This window comes from Sporothrix schenckii (assembly GCF_000961545.1).
Source record: "Sporothrix schenckii 1099-18 chromosome Unknown Cont41, whole genome shotgun sequence".
NCBI lineage: Eukaryota > Fungi > Ascomycota > Sordariomycetes > Ophiostomatales > Ophiostomataceae > Sporothrix > Sporothrix schenckii.
The window spans coordinates 4,279,257-4,296,129 of record NW_015971142.1 but is presented as its reverse complement, the minus strand read 5'-3'; the positions used below and the strand labels follow the sequence as shown (position 1 = coordinate 4,296,129).

General features: G+C 57.0%; 9 protein-coding genes across 9 annotated transcripts; 4 read left to right on the top strand and 5 right to left on the bottom strand.

Annotated features, from left to right (window-relative positions):
- Positions 1 to 54: 54 nt before the first annotated feature.
- SPSK_07371 (protein translocase subunit TIM50) lies at positions 55 to 1,755 on the top strand (the record flags this gene model as incomplete). The annotated part of the gene is made up of 1 exon (XM_016734035.1): positions 55 to 1,755. The coding sequence occupies one exon, from the start codon at positions 55 to 57 to the stop codon at positions 1,753 to 1,755; it is 1,701 nt and encodes a 566-aa protein (XP_016591702.1).
- Positions 1,756 to 2,239: 484 nt separating this feature from the next.
- Positions 2,240 to 4,132, bottom strand: SPSK_07261 (uncharacterized protein; the record flags this gene model as incomplete). The annotated part of the gene is made up of 1 exon (XM_016733925.1): positions 2,240 to 4,132. One exon carries the CDS (start codon positions 4,130 to 4,132, stop codon positions 2,240 to 2,242), a length of 1,893 nt encoding a protein of 630 aa, XP_016591701.1.
- A 647-nt stretch (positions 4,133 to 4,779) lies between these two features.
- On the bottom strand, positions 4,780 to 5,413 carry SPSK_07991 (uncharacterized protein; the record flags this gene model as incomplete). Its single annotated transcript, XM_016734643.1, has 2 exons — positions 4,780 to 5,209; positions 5,376 to 5,413. 2 exons carry the CDS (start codon positions 5,411 to 5,413, stop codon positions 4,780 to 4,782), a joined length of 468 nt encoding a protein of 155 aa, XP_016591700.1.
- A 224-nt stretch (positions 5,414 to 5,637) lies between these two features.
- On the top strand, positions 5,638 to 6,461 carry SPSK_07879 (uncharacterized protein; the record flags this gene model as incomplete). The annotated part of the gene is made up of 2 exons (XM_016734532.1): positions 5,638 to 6,178; positions 6,247 to 6,461. The coding sequence occupies 2 exons, from the start codon at positions 5,638 to 5,640 to the stop codon at positions 6,459 to 6,461; spliced, it is 756 nt and encodes a 251-aa protein (XP_016591699.1).
- A 1,489-nt stretch (positions 6,462 to 7,950) lies between these two features.
- SPSK_07463 (proline oxidase PrnD) lies at positions 7,951 to 9,459 on the top strand (the record flags this gene model as incomplete). Its single annotated transcript, XM_016734125.1, has 1 exon — positions 7,951 to 9,459. One exon carries the CDS (start codon positions 7,951 to 7,953, stop codon positions 9,457 to 9,459), a length of 1,509 nt encoding a protein of 502 aa, XP_016591698.1.
- A 220-nt stretch (positions 9,460 to 9,679) lies between these two features.
- Positions 9,680 to 10,341, bottom strand: SPSK_07978 (uncharacterized protein; the record flags this gene model as incomplete). Its single annotated transcript, XM_016734630.1, has 2 exons — positions 9,680 to 9,982; positions 10,060 to 10,341. The coding sequence occupies 2 exons, from the start codon at positions 10,339 to 10,341 to the stop codon at positions 9,680 to 9,682; spliced, it is 585 nt and encodes a 194-aa protein (XP_016591697.1).
- A 520-nt stretch (positions 10,342 to 10,861) lies between these two features.
- SPSK_08094 (uncharacterized protein) lies at positions 10,862 to 11,299 on the top strand (the record flags this gene model as incomplete). The annotated part of the gene is made up of 1 exon (XM_016734738.1): positions 10,862 to 11,299. One exon carries the CDS (start codon positions 10,862 to 10,864, stop codon positions 11,297 to 11,299), a length of 438 nt encoding a protein of 145 aa, XP_016591696.1.
- A 1,386-nt stretch (positions 11,300 to 12,685) lies between these two features.
- On the bottom strand, positions 12,686 to 13,898 carry SPSK_07631 (quinone oxidoreductase; the record flags this gene model as incomplete). Its single annotated transcript, XM_016734290.1, has 2 exons — positions 12,686 to 13,743; positions 13,805 to 13,898. 2 exons carry the CDS (start codon positions 13,896 to 13,898, stop codon positions 12,686 to 12,688), a joined length of 1,152 nt encoding a protein of 383 aa, XP_016591695.1.
- A 971-nt stretch (positions 13,899 to 14,869) lies between these two features.
- Positions 14,870 to 16,684, bottom strand: SPSK_07297 (monoamine oxidase; the record flags this gene model as incomplete). Its single annotated transcript, XM_016733961.1, has 1 exon — positions 14,870 to 16,684. One exon carries the CDS (start codon positions 16,682 to 16,684, stop codon positions 14,870 to 14,872), a length of 1,815 nt encoding a protein of 604 aa, XP_016591694.1.
- Positions 16,685 to 16,873: the final 189 nt, after the last annotated feature.

Genomic DNA, 16,873 nt, shown 5'->3' with positions numbered 1-16,873 from the left:
GTCGTTTTACTCTTTTATCAACACCGGTCCCTTGACACAGCCGCACACCCCGCCATGCTCCTCAGAGCAGCTGTGCGGCGGCTTCGGTCGCCTGCCATGGTACCGACCGTTCAGCGAACGACGGCAGCCATTGGAAGATCTACCATTGGCGGTACATCTTCTACCTCTTCGGCCCTCCGCCCGGCACTCTTCTCGACGACCGCTCTCCTAGCCCAGGGCCGCTTCACCCCGCCAAGCAGCGACAAGAAGCCTACACAATCGCAGCAGCAGCCGTCTCCACAACAGTCCTCATCCAGTCCACTAGAGGCCAAGCCACCGACACAAGAACCCGAGTCGACAAAGGATGCAGCAGCGGAAGAACAGCCACCAAAGATTGACCTGTCGCAGCTACCCGACCTGACGCAGGGCATCCCGTCGACGCTCGAGCACGAGACCGCCGGTGCGATGAACAAAGCCTCCTTGGCGCCCTTTGAGGAGGAGACTGCCGCAGGTGCTGGTGGTGCAGGTGGGCCGGGTGGCCCTGGTGGCCGCGAGAAGGGTGAGCTGCCGGCGTCGGCATACGTCTCGTCGTCGGAAAAGCGGCGCCAAAAGGTGGCCAACTACATGTTTGCGGGTGCGGTCGGCCTCGCTGTTGTGGGTACCGTCTATGCCGGCCGCAACTGGGACGAGGAGGACGCGCGGCGGCACCCGGACGTCCCCAACGGCTGGGGTTTGGGTCTGTGGTGGAACCGCGTGTCGACGCGGACAAAAGAGGTGCTGTCGTACTACCACGAGCCTGCCTTCGAGAAGCTGCTGCCAGAGCCCGATCCGGTTTACGGCCGGCCCTACACGCTGTGCATTTCCCTCGAGGACATGCTGATCCACAGCGAGTGGACGCGCGAGCACGGTTGGCGCATTGCCAAGCGCCCCGGCGCCGATTACTTCTTGCACTACCTCAGCCAGTACTACGAATTGGTGCTGTTCACGACGCTGCCTTTTGCCATTGGCGAGCCGATGGTGCGCAAGCTGGATCCCTACCGCTTTATTGTCTACCCACTCTTCCGTGAGGCCACCAAGTACAAGGACGGTGAGATTGTCAAGGACCTGTCATACCTCAACCGCGACCTGTCCAAGGTGATTATCATCGACAGCAACGCCAGCCACGTTCGCGCCCAGCCCGAAAACGCCATTGTGCTGCCCAAGTGGGAGGGCAACCCCAAAGACACAGACCTCGTGGCCCTCATCCCCTTCCTCGAGTACGTTTACACGATGCAGTACGGCGATGTGCGCAAGGTGCTCAAGTCCTTTGAGGGCAAGGACATCCCCACCGAGTTTGCACGCCGTGAGGCCATTGCGCGCGCCGAGTTCGAGAAGCAGCTGGCGAGCCAGCGCCGTGGTCGGCCGAAGCAGGGTGGCGGCGGTGGCATTGGCGGCCTCGGTGCCCTCCTGGGTCTCAAGTCAAACAACATGAGCGTCATGGTCCCCGCAGACGGCGAGCTCAACGTGGCCGAGCAGCTGGCGCAGGGCAAGATGCTGCAGGACATTGCGCGCGAGCGTGGCCAGAGGACGTACGAGATGATGGAGAAGGAGATCCGCGAGAACGGTGAGAAGTGGCTCAAGGAGGAGGCGGCCATGCAGGAGAAGATGCAGCAGGAGGCCATGCAAAACATGAAGCAGTCGTTTACCGGTTGGTTTTTGAGCCCGGGACAGCAGGCCCAACAGTCTCAACAGGCCCAGCAGGCGACTCAGCAGGCGGCAAGTGAAGGCACAAAATAGACCACCTACGACTCGGTATCTCTCTCTCCATTCCATCATCACTTCCCATAATTCTCACTTTTGTCGCAACCATATCACACTGCATTCACTTGCGACCTTGTACATTCCACTTCTTCTCATCTTGGGGGCTCCTTTCTCTGTTCCTGCGTTTGCTTTTCTTCCTTTTGTCACGGAGTCAGCGGTGAAGGCCGCAGGCATGCATCGGGTGATACGAAACTTGGGGGGAGGCTACAAGACGGAAAAAGCATACAAATAAAATGGAAGCCATGACATATGAGCAAAATCACAACTTAACAATATAACAAATATAACAATGTAACCAACCATCGTTTTATCTACATTACTCCTATCTAGTTGCGCATGGCACCGGTCCAGTCTATAAAGTCAGAAAAGAAAATAACAGAATTCCAAAGCCATAGCAAACTCCAAAGCAAAGCAACGCAGTCTTTAAATATTAATAAACATACCCAGTCATTATCTACCGTCATCGGTTTGGAGTGCCATTAGACACTGGTTTCGGGCCTTTCTCTGCACTTGCCACGGCCGCCTTCGCCGGCTTCGGCTTCTCCTTTGGCAGCTCCTTCTTTTGAACATTTACATAACTTGGCCAGGCCAGTGGCTTTCCTGTGAGTGACTCAAACGTCCTTATGGCGTAGAAAACCAGCAGCAGTCCAGCCGTGACCAAGTCCACAATGTGAACCACCCACCATACGTGTTGCCGGCCAAATGCACAGGTCGCGTACTCGAACCGCCACTCCCACGCATCCTCATCGAACCAAGCACTGAGCAGGCCGGCATTGCCTCCAAATTCGCCCATCATGCTGCGCACGGTAATCTCCCGCACACCCGGCAGTCCATCGCGTTCTTTGCCCAGCAAACCTTCGGCCCGCGCGGTCGCCCACGTTGCTGTCTCCCAGCGACGGTCCTCGTCGGGAATCTTGTGGGACTGGTTGATATAGTGGAACGTGTCGCACCCCTCGTGGTCGTGACCGTTAAGAATCACGCCGCGGCGGCCCTGTCCGCCTCCGGGCGCGTTGCGGTCGCCGTGCATCCCAAAGATGCCCTGCAGAAAACCCTCGCTGGCGTCCTCGCTCAAGAGGTTCTGCTCGCGCAGCGTTCCATCGTCATCGTGGAAAGCAAAATAAGGCGCGTCAACGCAAACCCCCTCGGGCTTATAGAGCGGGATGTGCGTCAAGACAATGGTAAATTGGCCCTTGAACTCGACGGCCGAGGCGGTGTTGATGACGGCATTGATAAAGTTGTAGGTCTGGTCCTGGATGTCCGTACTATAGGCAGGCGTGTCTAGGTTCATGTCGTTGAGGTTAATAATGCGCAGCTCGGGCACGAGGAGATGCGTGTCCGGATTGGTCTCGTCGTCGAACACGGCGGTACGCGCGTCAGTGCTCAGACGGTCGACGGGCAGCTCAAACCGCAGCTCGTAGTTGGCCTTGCCAAACTGGCGCTCAAATCGCGCCAGGCGCTCAGCGGTGATGTCGCCGGCATAGCCAATGTCGTGGTTGCCGGCCACGTTGATGATGCGGCGGGTCCAAGAAGCGGCAATATCGGCTACGGTCTGGTTGATGGGGGTGCTCGTGTTGGCCGGCGTACCCAGGTACCCGGAGAGGTCGTACTCATCAGCCGGGAACATGGCCAATTCGTCGGGGATCCGCTCGCCGTTCTTGAGGACGCGGTTCCAGAAGCGAAAAGCACGACGCTCAAATTCGTCGTCGTCCACCCACTGGCTTCCCAGAAGGTCGCCCAAGACAGATATGTGCGTTGGTACCGTCCACCAGCGCATCAAACGCACAATGTGTGCAAGGTAAAAGTCGTTGCCAAACAAGTCGATGCGCTTGCGGCCGGATAGGATCGTGTTGGGGATGTCGAGGAACCAAAAGTCAACCAGGTCGTGCAGCGTCTGGCGGATGCGCTCGCGGAGGGCCATGGAGGAGACAGAGTCGTCGTCGGGGCCGTTTTCTTCGCCATGGTCGGAGGGAATCTTCTGGAACGTGGCCAGCTTGAAGGCGTGGACGAGGTTGGGGAAGGACTGGTCGCTGTAGGCGTTTGGGATCGACGTGTCGCCTTCGAGCTGCGGATCGCCGAGCGCGAGCATTCGGAAGGGGGCGAGCGGACGGCTTTCCAAGCCACTGCGGCCCGGAAGCAAACCATCGAGACTTGACGGGAGGTGCAGGCCAAGTGTCTTTCGGAACGCGGACGATGCGCTGTCGGTGTCGGAGTATTCCGTCGTCGGTCGAGGCGGCAGAGGAAAGGCGCATTGCCCAAAGACCGGGTACAGGTAGGTGTATACGGTCAGCGCTACCGCCACTGGCACGAGGACACGCAACGCATTGCGGAGGAGGGCCGTCGGCGAGGCAAACATGTGATGATGCGAAGAAACGAACGAATCGCGGAAACAGGAAAGGTGACAAAAAGAGAGAGGGCAGCGCCGTCACGCAGACATGGGTATGCTCGATAAACGGACACGGTGAGAGAAAGGTCAAAGAAAAAATTGGTAAATACAACACGCGAAAACTGAAATAAAAAATAAAAATAAAAAAGGAGACGACGAAGAAAGAATACGACAGGATCTCTTAATGGTTGAATTTGGTTAGAAAGCTTCGATGCAGCCCCTTTCTGCAAGTCTAGCTTGCATTTTTTTTATTTTTATTTCGAACAATTTAAAGAATTAAAATGCTACAACGCGCCTAGGACCAGTGCAAGGGCGTCGGGTCCACTTTTTAGCCGGGACAGAGGTAGACTGTGAACGGGTCCCCAGTTCCGTAAATATGCCGTTGCTGGCTGTCCAGAACATAACTTTAGTGGACACGAGTGCAGTAGCACTGACACTTTTGAGCCATTGTGTCTATTTTGCAAGTGTCTCGCGTAAAGTGCGTCTTGGGCGACAAAATCATGTCGCACAGTCGTTCTCACTTTCGCCAACACAGCGTCTGTCGACAGTCGGTCGGCAACTGTTCCTTGGTATATCGTCTTCGCCTTCCCTGGCATCATTGCTGCCCACGCTCCCACTCACTCGTCCTCGTCTTCAAAAGTCGGAATCTCGACGTGGAACGAGGCTGCCTCGCCTATTTCGTCGCCCTTTTGGATGGCAAACGCTAGGGCCGCGTTCTCTCTTAGACGCATAGACGCCGGGGTCTCACCGTTGTCTGTGTTGAGCGGCTTCCATCCGGCTGCCAGGTCGCGTAGGTTCTTTGGTGCGGCATAAACGACGCGGGCCTCCTCGCCAGCAGCAGGGATGGGTGTCGTCTCGGGCAGCATGGCCGCGTTGGCTAGGCCGCGTGGGTAACGTTCGCGTAAAACTTCGAGCAGTTGGGTCGAGATCGCGTCAAACGTCGCGGAGCGGTCGACGAAAAGGAAGATGGTCTGTGGTCCGTACTTGAAGCGAAGGGAAATGCCATCGTTGGGGATGTCGATCGCAGCCTTCTCGATTAGCAGGAGCCTATGCGTGACTTTATCTTCGCAAGTGAGTAGCCGTAGCCACCCAAGATTTTCTTACCATATTTGCCAGTTTGCTAGAGGTTTGCTAGAGGTCCGTGGTGTCTTGTGTCTACGGGGTGAGGCTGAAGATGGACGACGTGAAGGTCCGGTCAATCGCTAGCATTCACCGCAGCAGCCAGTCTCCGCCAAGGCAGTGGCCAATCATTAAGTCGCTTTTAGTGGCCCCAGTATAACCGCGGCGCCTGACCCTGGGCCGCTAAATGCAGCATCAAGTTTTGCTCGAACTGAAGCTGTCAAGAGTTTATCATGATGTGACGCTTGCACTTTCGACCTAGCCTCCCGTGCTTATTTTGATCCCTCATCCGTCTGTCATCCCTCTCGCCCATAGTCGATCTACGCGAACACTCAGACAAACAGACAGATACAAGCATGGCCACACCGGCGCGTGGGGGGCTGGCCATCCATGCTATGGATCATTTGGCCTCGGAAACGACGTCCAACAACAAAGACTCTACAACAACCGCACCGATCGCACCCCCGACCCCGACGCGCACGCGAGGTGCCGCCGCGTCGGAGGCCGAACAGGAAGCCATCAACGAATACTGGTGCCAGTCCCGACTATCCTTGCCAGACGTCGTCCGCATCCCGCTCGCTACGATGGCCTCATTTACTGTTGGCATGGGCCTAGGTATTGCGCACGGCAGCACCATGGCCGGTATGCGCTTCCGCGCCGAGCACGCGCACAAGCTGCCGACATCTACCACGGGCTGGTACCTGTACCACAAGTCTAAAAACTACCATGTGGCGTACGGTGGCATCCGCGAGGGCCTGCGCATGGGCGCCAAGGTGTCAGTGTGGACGACGGCCATGTTTGGCATCGAGACGCTGTTTGACCACTACCGCGACACCAAGGACGTGGCCAACACGGTACTGGCCTGTGTCACGGTTGCCGGCGGCTTTAGTCTATGGAGTAAGTGACGGTGTGGAGAAGAAAGGCACAAGAGGGAGTACGTTGAACTCAACTAACATTCGACACAGACCGCTTTCCCCTCGCGACAGCGGCACGGACAACCAAGACGGCCATCCTCGTGGGGTTTGCATATGGCAGCCTACAGGACCTCGCAGGTCTCGCGCGGGGACGTCGGATCAGCTATGTGGATTATGTGCAGCGGAAGTTGAAAAGCCGGAGCCAGCCTGAGGTGCCTGACACGCCAGCTGTATTGCAGAAAGACACACGAGTCATAACGAAATGAACGCATAACGACACATATCCCAAGACACCCAAGATAATGACGAGAAATACGAAGAGAATGCTCAAAGTAACAGACAAGACGAGGCTGACATGGCCAGCGAGGCCAATAGCCCATGTCGATAGACAACGCACTATTCAGCTGTGAAACCCGACTCAGACGTCACCACAGACGAGACAGCGGCCAAACCAAGCCGTTCACGGTCGAGACAGAACCAGCAAACAGGCACAAATGACGTCCCGGGCGCTATGGCAAACGTGGCATGGAATGAGACCTTGTTGCGTTGGGTCTTTTAACGTTTGTTGCACCTTGTTGCGTCTTGCTACGGCTTAACACGCCAGGCACAGGCGTAGGAATGCGCTTCAGTGACCACTAGCCCGTCCGAGATGCTGGCACATGTTGATTTGCGCGCTCTCCGTGCAATCCAGGCTTACAGTACTCGCCATTCACGCTTCATTGCCACACTGTGCTATTAGCGCTTCACCAATCCCTCGATCATCGAGCATGAAATGGCCGAAACTCGCAGCTCGATGGGGGAAATAGACTGATTTTCTCTCTTCGGCTTCCACATTTTTGTACTTCTATTACATGCATGCCATTCATTCACGCTCTGAGATCTTCTCCGGCTTAGCGTATGGTCCATTTTGCGGGGACTTTGGCCACATTGAACGGCCATTCAAGGCATTGTCCTTAATGAAGGTCAAATTGCGGCCGATTGACGGATTAGAATGGAAAACGCTTTGGTTATGGGTACTAATGGAGAGTTGAATGCTGCCAGCGCAGGCCGTTACAATGAACCACTCGGCTATCTGCGGCATTCATGTACGCCCCGCCGCACACGTGATCACTAACACGAGAGTTTGGTGCATTCTCAATGTCTTTCAATTGGGCCGCCCTCTCGTGTGATAAGGGCAGTCGACTCGACCTACGGTATTGATTTGCCAGAACCTCGAATTACTTACCGGACCGAGCCAGTGCTCTAGAAAATGATGCGAGAATCATATTTGCTACAGCTTGTCCATTTCATAACAGTCCAGAACCCCGGTTGCTCTTGCCCCCTTTGCGATAGTCGGAGGTTTGGGGCGAGCTATTTGCATCGGAGAGCCGCTCCTTCCCTCCCTCCTCCTTTTATTTATACACCCGCCTTCCATTTCCGGGAACTTGTGAACGCTCGTAGTGTCTTATTTTAGGTCCTGCCTGTTTTGATACACTCTGACATTCCCGTCGACTCTCGTGATCTATCTCCTCGTCTCCACACATCCTGGGGCCTTCGGGTTAATATCTTGTCCAACGTCCCTGAGACTACCATCATCCCACCATCACTTATCTATCTTCTCCATAGATAACTCGTGCTTGCCCACTCCTATCTACACCAATAGTCCTCTCTCTCGATCTCTGATCTGACTTCTCGAATCTCTCTTCTTTCTCTTCATAACATTACATTTGTCGATTTCTCCCGAGATTCTCGCCTCTATCAACATTTACCACTGCCATGCTGTCGTCGCCGACGGCGGCAGCGCGTCACGCGCTACGATGTGGTGTTTCCACCATCTCTGTGGCATCATCGTCTACCTCCAACACGGCGCCCCGTGGCCGAGCTATCCACACGTCCAAGCAGCGGCCAAGTCCGCCCATCCCGGCCGATCATCTCGCCATCAATAATGGCCCCGCCGTTTTTGGCGCCACGACAACACCAGCAGCAGCGGCTCCCGGTCCAGGTAAACCGTCAGCACTCTCGGTCTTGCCGCTTTCGTCCATCTTGCGCTCGCTTATGGCCACAACCGTTTCATCGTCGCCACTTCTTCTAGGCCCGTCCATGGCCGTTATGACGTTGCTTTCCCACAGCACAAACCCCTTACTGAACCCGGACCGAAACTTCCTGCTGCGATATCTATTGAAAAAGACCTTCTACGCTCAATACTGTGCGGGCGAGAACGAGCGCGAGGTGCGGCAAACGGTTGACAACTTGAAGAGCATCGGTTTCCGCGGTGTGATTTTGGGATACGCCAAGGAGGTTGTGCTCAAGGATGAAGAGAAGAAGAATCTCGATACATTTGATGGCTCAAACCGACTTGAAGCCACGGCGAACGAGATCCGCTCGTGGGCCGAGGGCACTCTCGAGACGGTGCGGCTAACGTCGGCCGGCGACTTTGTGGCCCTCAAGTTTTCGGGCGCCGGCATTCAGGCACTGCACAACCTGTCGAAACAGCTCCCTCCGTCGCCACCGCTTGCCGATGCCATCGACCGGATCTGCCAGCTGGCGGTTGAGCGCAAGGTGCGTCTCCTGTTTGACGCTGAGCAGCAAGCTGTGCAGGCAGGCATTGACGACTGGACCATGACGTACATGCGCAAGTACAACACGCCCGAGCAAGCCTTTATATACGGTACATATCAGGCCTACCTCAAGGCCACGGGCGCCGTTCTGTCAGCGCACCTACGCTTGGCCCGTGAGGGCGGATTCGCGCTGGGCGTCAAACTCGTACGAGGCGCGTACCTGGGCTCGGACCCGCGCCATTTGATCCACGACACTAAGGAGGACACCGACCGCGCATACGATGGCATGGCGGAGGGGCTGCTGCGACGGGAGTGGACGGCACCTCTAGTGCCGGGGACGGGAACGAACGATGAAGCATTCCCGGTCGTGGGACTCGTGGTGGCGTCGCACAACGCGGCCAGCGTGGAGCATGTACAGGCACTGCTGGTGTCGGGCATGGCCAAGACGACGGATGTGGCCTTTGGGCAGCTGCAGGGCATGGCCGACGAGATCAGCTGCCAGCTGGTGCTGGACGACACGATTGCGCAGCAGCAGCCGGACACAACGGTGCCGCCCCTTCAGGTGTACAAGTATCTGGTGTGGGGCACGACGGGCGAGTGCATGAAGTACCTGTTGCGGCGGGCGCACGAGAACCGGGACGCAGTGCGGCGGACCAAGTGCAGCAGGGACGCTATGATGGCGGAGTTGTTGCGGCGGTGCAAGGCTGTTTTTGCACGGAGGGCCTAGACTGGGGGGTAGAATGCCATTCGTGATTTTTGTTTGCTCATACACTTGCGTTGAACCAAAGAGGTGTCTTCCAGCGTTGATTTAGCATGGCAGAGTAGCCGTTCAAGATTTTGTTTTCGTTGTAATTGAAACAGTTGCCAAACAGGAATACCATACCGACGCCTTGGCCTTGAAACGCCATAACCTAACAAAGTAACGCCCTCTATGTCACATCCTCCTTTTACAATCCCCGCAATGCCATGGCGCCCAGCACCAGCACTTCCGCCTGGTGTCGCTTGGCCGGCGTGTCCTCGTTGCCGGCCAGAGACGGCACACCGTTCAGCTTGTAGTACTTTCGTACACGTGCCAGATCTGTGCACTTGGCCAGCGCTACGGAATCCGACAGCGATGTGGGCGTACCCTGCACATGCTCGGCCAAATGCTCCCAGACTGGAGCTGGGTCGGCGCCGTCCAGCAGCACCTTGACGGCCACTACATTTCGTGTATCTGCTGTGATTCCATACCGGCGGTATGCTTCGGCGATCTGTGGCTGTTAGCAAAGCTTGTGGCGACGGCGAGTATGGCAGGCGAAGAATAGAGAGGAAGCACTGGGGGAACTACATTTAACGACGGACTCAGCGACAGGACCGCCTCCGAATGCACATTGGGCGTCTTGAGCGTCCCTGACTTGTGCGCCAGCACAGCTTTGTAGACTGCCGCCAGCAGGTGGGTGCGCGAGACGACAGTGGCGGCGTCGATGAGCGCGTACTCGAAGTCGGCATTGCGAGCGACGAGCTGAGCCTGCAGAAAGGCGGCGTTGGCCGCGTCAGTGAAAAGTGCGGCGTACACGGCGTAGCCCGGTGGGAGGTGCTCGATGGCGACGGCAAAGTCCGCGAGCTCCATGGTGGGCTGACGGTGGTTTGCAGTGGTGACGTGAGGTTGGCGAAAATGACTGTTTCAGTGGGATGAAAATTTGAGGCTCGATGCCGCCCAGAATGTATTGCTGGATTGCCCCACCACGACTAGTGACGCCTACATGTCAGTGCCGCCTGCCCGGTGTACTATCAGCTCAGCGCAATACAATAAACAAAATTATTGCATTTTTGCAATAGCGAGATACATACGGCTTTCATGCATGGCCTTTGCTCACTTCCAAAAAAAAAATTGATAGTACTAAATCGTAATTTAATTGAATGTTTTCATGTGATTTCTTGTACTAGATTATTTGTGAGGTAATTATTTTGATTTTCTTTGTGTAAAATTGAACAAATGTAAGTAAATAATATTAATACGACCCCATGCCACGTACCTCTGTCCTTATTCCATTTACTCAGATTCTTTTCCTTCACTGAGCCATACCTACGGTCACCCCATTTTGGCCCTAGGCACCTATTCCTTTACATACTGCCACCCACCCGCCGGCATGCCTGCGGCTGCCCCCCGGGCACGGCGCGCCGCCGCGCGGGCCCACGGCCCGGCCGCACCACCCCCACCTCCGTTATCCCCCGCCAAACGTGGCCGCCCCCCGACGGCCAACAGCTCCGCACCGACCAGCAGCCCCATCCCCCGGACGCCCGAGCGTGACACCACAGGCCAGGCAGGCCCCCAACAATCCCCGTCCAAACGGAGCCGCACCATTGAGGAGCTGACTACCCCCTCTATGCCCCCGGCCTTAAGCACGACGACCACCGGCTTTAACGGCGACACCGCGGCGCCGGCACCACTCACCACCTTTATCCCCCCCGATGTCGCCGTTATCTGCGGTATTGCGGAAGCCCACGCTACCACCGCCACCGCCGCCTTGTTAATTGTATACCGGGCCGACCCTTACGTCGGGGCCTCCCTTGATACGGTCCTTTAGAAGTTATTCTACACTGTCACCTCCTAAGCCCTCCGTATCGTTATACCGCCCCCGGTCACCTTAACCACGCCTATACTAGTCACCGGCTCCGAGACTAGTTATTCTACCACGTTTACGGTGGCGGTGGTAGAGATATAAACTACCCTTATATTACAATAAACACCCACGTACCTTAACAACCCCGGTAACCCCGACACCCCGGTAACTAAATGTCATGGCATGCCCAAACACCGTTGAATCTACGGGGATTCAACGGGGTTTCACCGCTTATGTCAGTCAGGCCTTACTAGCGTGCCTGTTGGGCGCGGCCCGCCAGCATGGCCGCCGCCAGCCGCCAGGGCCCTGGCCAATTGTCAGGCACCTACAGGCCCCTTCCACTTACTTGTCATTCGCCAGAGATTCTACGGTGCATCGCAGAGTGCCTATACACTCCCCTCTATAGCTGGCCGCCAGCCTCTAAGGCCAGGGCGCCTTCTGCGTGGGTGCCTTAGGCATGCGTTGATTCAACGGGGAATCTACGGTGTTTCTACAGATAACAATATAAGCTCATCCGAGCCCTCTCCTCTCGATGAGGCGGGGTAAGGATTAGATTTTGCACATCCTACTACCCACGTTTTGGCTGTCTTGCTTCGTGATCCTCTCTCTATTGAACCCCTATCCCTAGGACCCTCTGACAACCACGGCCTTACTAAAGTTAAAAGTAGTCTACTAACACAAATTCGCTCCGGTCATATCGGTCTCCGGGCCTACCTCTTTAAAAGGAAGGCGGTAGATTCACCGGAGTACTAATACGGTGCCGGAGAAGAGACCACGGCCCACGTCCTCTTAGACTGCACCGACACCCCGCCCCGGCCACCCGATTAGCCCCGCACCACCGACGAGCTACACCGGCGGCTACACTCCGGACTAATGGTTAGACCCCTCCTCCGGTGGCTTATCCGGAGCGACAGGCTACCGGAGTACCGGCTAGCCCGGGAGCTAGAGCAAACATCGGCACCGGACTAACCACCCCACCCCCCTCCCTCTCTCTCTCTCTCTCTACTTAAATTGTTTATCTTGTTTGATTATGTTACCATATAACGGCACCTATAGAGGGCCGCTGCACACACCCGACACACGGAAAGTGTTCACACGTAGTACTGTGGTAGTTTTTTCCCCATGAGGGTTCTGCCTAGCTAGACGCCAATAGCCAGGACTGGCTGAGAAAGGCGAATAATAATAATAATAAGTAAATAATATTATGTATAAATGAACAACAACTTGGAGCAGATTCCATTAATTTAACGGTTCTCATTTTACTTAGGAAACAATTCAGTCGTAATCAATAGAAGTATCTTTAGACGTAAGATATGTAAACTATTGCTGTACTTACACGCTTACAACGCGCTACAACTTGTCCTTACTAGCGCCCTCGGTGTCGGCAATGCGAAAGACGTACTTGATGCCGTGTGCCTTGCCGTCGCGCAATTTCTGCAGGCCAGTTTGCACGCCGGCCAGGCCACCAGGCACAACTTCATAAGGATGGCCCTTGAAGGTGCCCTCGGACAAGGCGCGGCCCAAGTAGCGCGAGTAGACGAAGCCTAGATCCTTGAGGTCGCGGTGGACACGGCCGACGCTCGTGAGGACGGACTGCACTGTCCCCTTGATCCGCTCGTCGTCCTTCCACGGCAGCACCAGAGAGACATGGCCGTCGGGCTGCAGTACCGAGCTCACAATGTAGTTGCTGCTGCCCTCGCTGATGGCGTTGACGGCATGGCGAACAGTCCGGCCGCCCACGGCCTTTTTTAGAGCGGCAATGGCGGCGTCGTCGCCTCCGCGGTAGTCGACGACCACGTCGCCTTTGCTCTTGTCAAGAAGGGTCTCGACAAAGGCAGTCGACTGGCCAGCGACGGCAATGACGGGGTGGATGTTGGCGAGGCGAGCCAGTTGAATGGCGGCAGCACCGACGCCCGAGGACGCGCCGTAGACGACGAGCGGCGTTTCCGCGACAGCACCGTGTTTACCGGAGTCGTCCAGGCTCTTCCACGGGTCGGGCTTGTCGGTGGCAGCGGCCGTGGTCCACGGGTCCGGTAAGCCCAGGTCGTGGAAGAGCGCAACGGCGGCCGTCAGGGCCACGAGCGGGATGGTGGATGCCTCTTCGAACGACGTGGTCTCAGGAATGTGGAACGTCGTGTGGGCCCAGGCCAGGGCATACTCGGCAAAACTGGCGGCGGCCTCACCAATTTCGTGGAAGGCGGCCACGCGGTCGCCGGCCTTGAACTCGGTCACACCGGCACCCACGCTCGCAATAATACCGGCAATATCGTCGCCCGAGTTATGGGTCAGGTCACGCCACGCGGGAAGCTTCCAGTCCTTGGGGTTGGAGCCGGAGACGACGACCTTGATGAGGACCTGGCCAGCAGCCGGGTTCGGAACGGGGACATCGACGATCTGCACGACAGTGTCTAGACGGGAAGGTTAGAGGAGAAATGGTATAAACATTTACAGAGCAGCTGGGAGGAATACCTTTGGAGACTTGAGCTTCCTTCATGATGGCGGTGTAGTATGGCGAGGCGTTGATGTCAATTGGATGTGGTGTTGTCAGGAGGGCACTGGCCATTGCCGTCAACAGACGGCCCCTCTCGAGCCGCACGCCATGACTTATATGCCGAGCCGCACTATGATGCAATCCAGTAGGCGGTTTGGAGTGGAGGGCGGAAAACAGAAATGGAAAACGATCGCGGGGATATGTATTGAACAGTGCATATTGTCAAGGGCTGTCCGGGAATTGTTTAAGCGATCGCGGTACTAGGAAGCGCTAACTGCATGGCGATGTTGTGGCACGCTTAGAGCTAAGTCGTCACTCTATAAGATTCGTGTACTGTGCACATATGTCGTAATGGCAACTCCAAAGAAGCCGCATTTCCAATCACGGAGCGCAGAAGATGTCGGACATCCGAGGTATTATTTGCTTAACAAGAACCGGGCCCCGGAATGACAGAGCGCACTCGAGATTTCGCCGGTCGAGAGCGGACGAAACGACTGCATTGGTCAGCTATGGGAGCCCAATACAGTGTAATTCGTATAAAGCCTACTTTTGGCCAAAGTGGGGCGCGTTTCGGAGATGGGGTGTCGCCGATAAGACCTGCCCATACGAGGCATGGCATAGTATCGGCGGTGTTCAAAAGGATTTTATTTACTCAGCAGACGTTGAAAGGCATTAAAAATGTTCTCGATGTGGTCTCCTTAACACAACTGGAGTTAGCAGCCACCGCCGGCTGGGTGTGCATCAAGATAGGCGGTAGCGGCGTGCATTTACAGGGACTACAGCGAGACTGGGGTGCTGACGGCTAGTGGACAGGCACAAAAAAATACTGGAAGATATTCTCGCGGAAGGTGATTGGCTGAAATAGACCTCATCGACGCCAACACCCATCAACATTACCCACATTGCATGCCATGACACGACGAAGTCAACGGCAACGGTGTCCATAATGCGCGCCACAACAACAAACCAATCAATTCTTATTCCTCTGTATACAACATAGCCTGCACATCTTTCGCCAGTCATCGGTACCGCGACAACTGAGCCTACAGCTTTGGTGTCGACAGCGCACGCGAGACCTCTTCTGCTCCACGAATACCCGAGCGCAGCGCGCCGTCCATGTAGCCTTTCCACTCAAAAGCCGTTTCGGTGCCGACAAAGTGTACCTTCCCATGGGTGGTGCGCAATGCGTGGTCGTACAGGGTCATGGCGCCCGGCGGTGCGGCTGGACACGGGCAGCCCTGGGCCCATTGGTCGTGCGACCACTCGTGCTCCTCGAAGCCAACCGGGTCGGGCACGCTGCCAGGAGGAAGACTTGCGCCCAGTGTGGCCTTGACCTGGTCGACTACGGCCTGGAAGCGGTCGGCCCGGGCCATCTTTGAGTAGGCAATGCCTGCGTCGCCGGCACAGAAGCAGGTGAGGGAGAACTGGCCCTTGGAATCGACGCTGGAATCACGCGTCACCGACGCTGGGCCGGCCTGAACAAACGACTGCAGCATGCCGCACAGCCCGGACTCGCGCCACCACGGCCTGGCGTAGCGCACAATGACCTTGTTGATGAAGCCGAGCTTGTTGGCGCTGGCAAGGGCGGCTTTGGCGGGCGGCAGCGGCGGCTCAAACTGGATCTCTTTGTACAGCGGCGTGGGCACCGACACGACGACGCGTTTGCAGACGAAATCGCCGCGGGCCGACACGACACGGACACGGCCGTCACTGCCTGTCTGGACGATCGACCGGACGGGCGACGAGAGGAGGACGGTTCCCGCTTTGAGCAAAGCGGCCAGCCCGATGGACAGGCTCTGTGTGCCGCGCTCGAAGCGCAGGTACTGGCCGCCGTTCTTCTGGTCGGAGCGCATCTGCAACAGCCCCCCGCCGCTCTTGCAGTAGTTGAGGAAGAAAAGCGCGCTGCAGTCACGCGGCTCCATGCCCAGCATCGCACGCGTCCACACGGTCGCCGAGGCCAGAGCTGTCGCGCCGCCGCCGACCGACGTGATCCACTGCTCAAACGTCATGCTGTCCAGATGGCCGCCCGTGCGTACAGGGTCACGGATGTCGAGTGCCTGGCACGCCTTTTCGGTTGCGTCTCTCAGGGCGGCCATATCGTCGACGCCGCCTGCCGTCGCCAGTCCTACTGGGACCGAACCGTACGGAAACTGCGACACGCCTCCGTCCCGGTCTTGTTGGACGACATTGCCCGTCGTGTTTTGGACCACCAGTTTTAGGCCGAGTGCCTGCGCCAGCGCGTGCACCTCGCTCTGGTTTGTGTCGTTGATCCACGCCGCACCGCGGTCCACAAACTTGCCGTCGCCCGTCGTCTGCTCAACCGACCACGTCTTGCCACCCACGCGGTCGCGCGCCTCTACCACTGCCACCGAGTAGCCCGACTTTTGCAGGTCGTATGCCGTCTTGAGCCCGCTGAGGCCGGCACCCACGACCACCACGTCCACCTCCTGTGTTGGCTGCTGCGGGATCGCCACATACGCCTCCACCTCAAACTTGAAAGCGGGCCGCGCCAGGCAAGGCACGGGGACAAGCGTCGTCGCCGGCCGGTGGCCCTGCAGGAATGCAACGAGCGGCTCGACGTGCACGCGGTTGTTGGGGTCGTAGTCGACAATGTAGTACACCAGCTTGATAATGTCCTGGACGGTGGCGCCCGCTGCTTCGAGGCACCGCTGCAGACCTGAATACGCCACGGCCATCTGCTCGCGCAGATCCTCGGGCACGCGCCCGTGTGCATCGACGCCCACCTGGCCGGCCGTCATAATGACCCGCGACGGGCCCAACACGCTAGCAACGTGCGAGAAGGTCGGTCGGCTGTCAAACAGTCCGTGCGGGTCGCTGGTGACGACGACGGGCTTCATTCTGGTGAGAAGTGGTGGGCAGAGTCTGTTGTGTGATGTACTGGTGTGAGCTAAATGATGCGAGTTGGCTGCTTGGTCCGAGTAGTCTGAGCTTGGTGGTCATCTTTCTTCGTCTACTTCTCTTTCCCCTTTCCTCTTTTATGAGCAAGGTACACTGTCGAGTGTCCGAAGACGGCTTCTCTGAAGGGC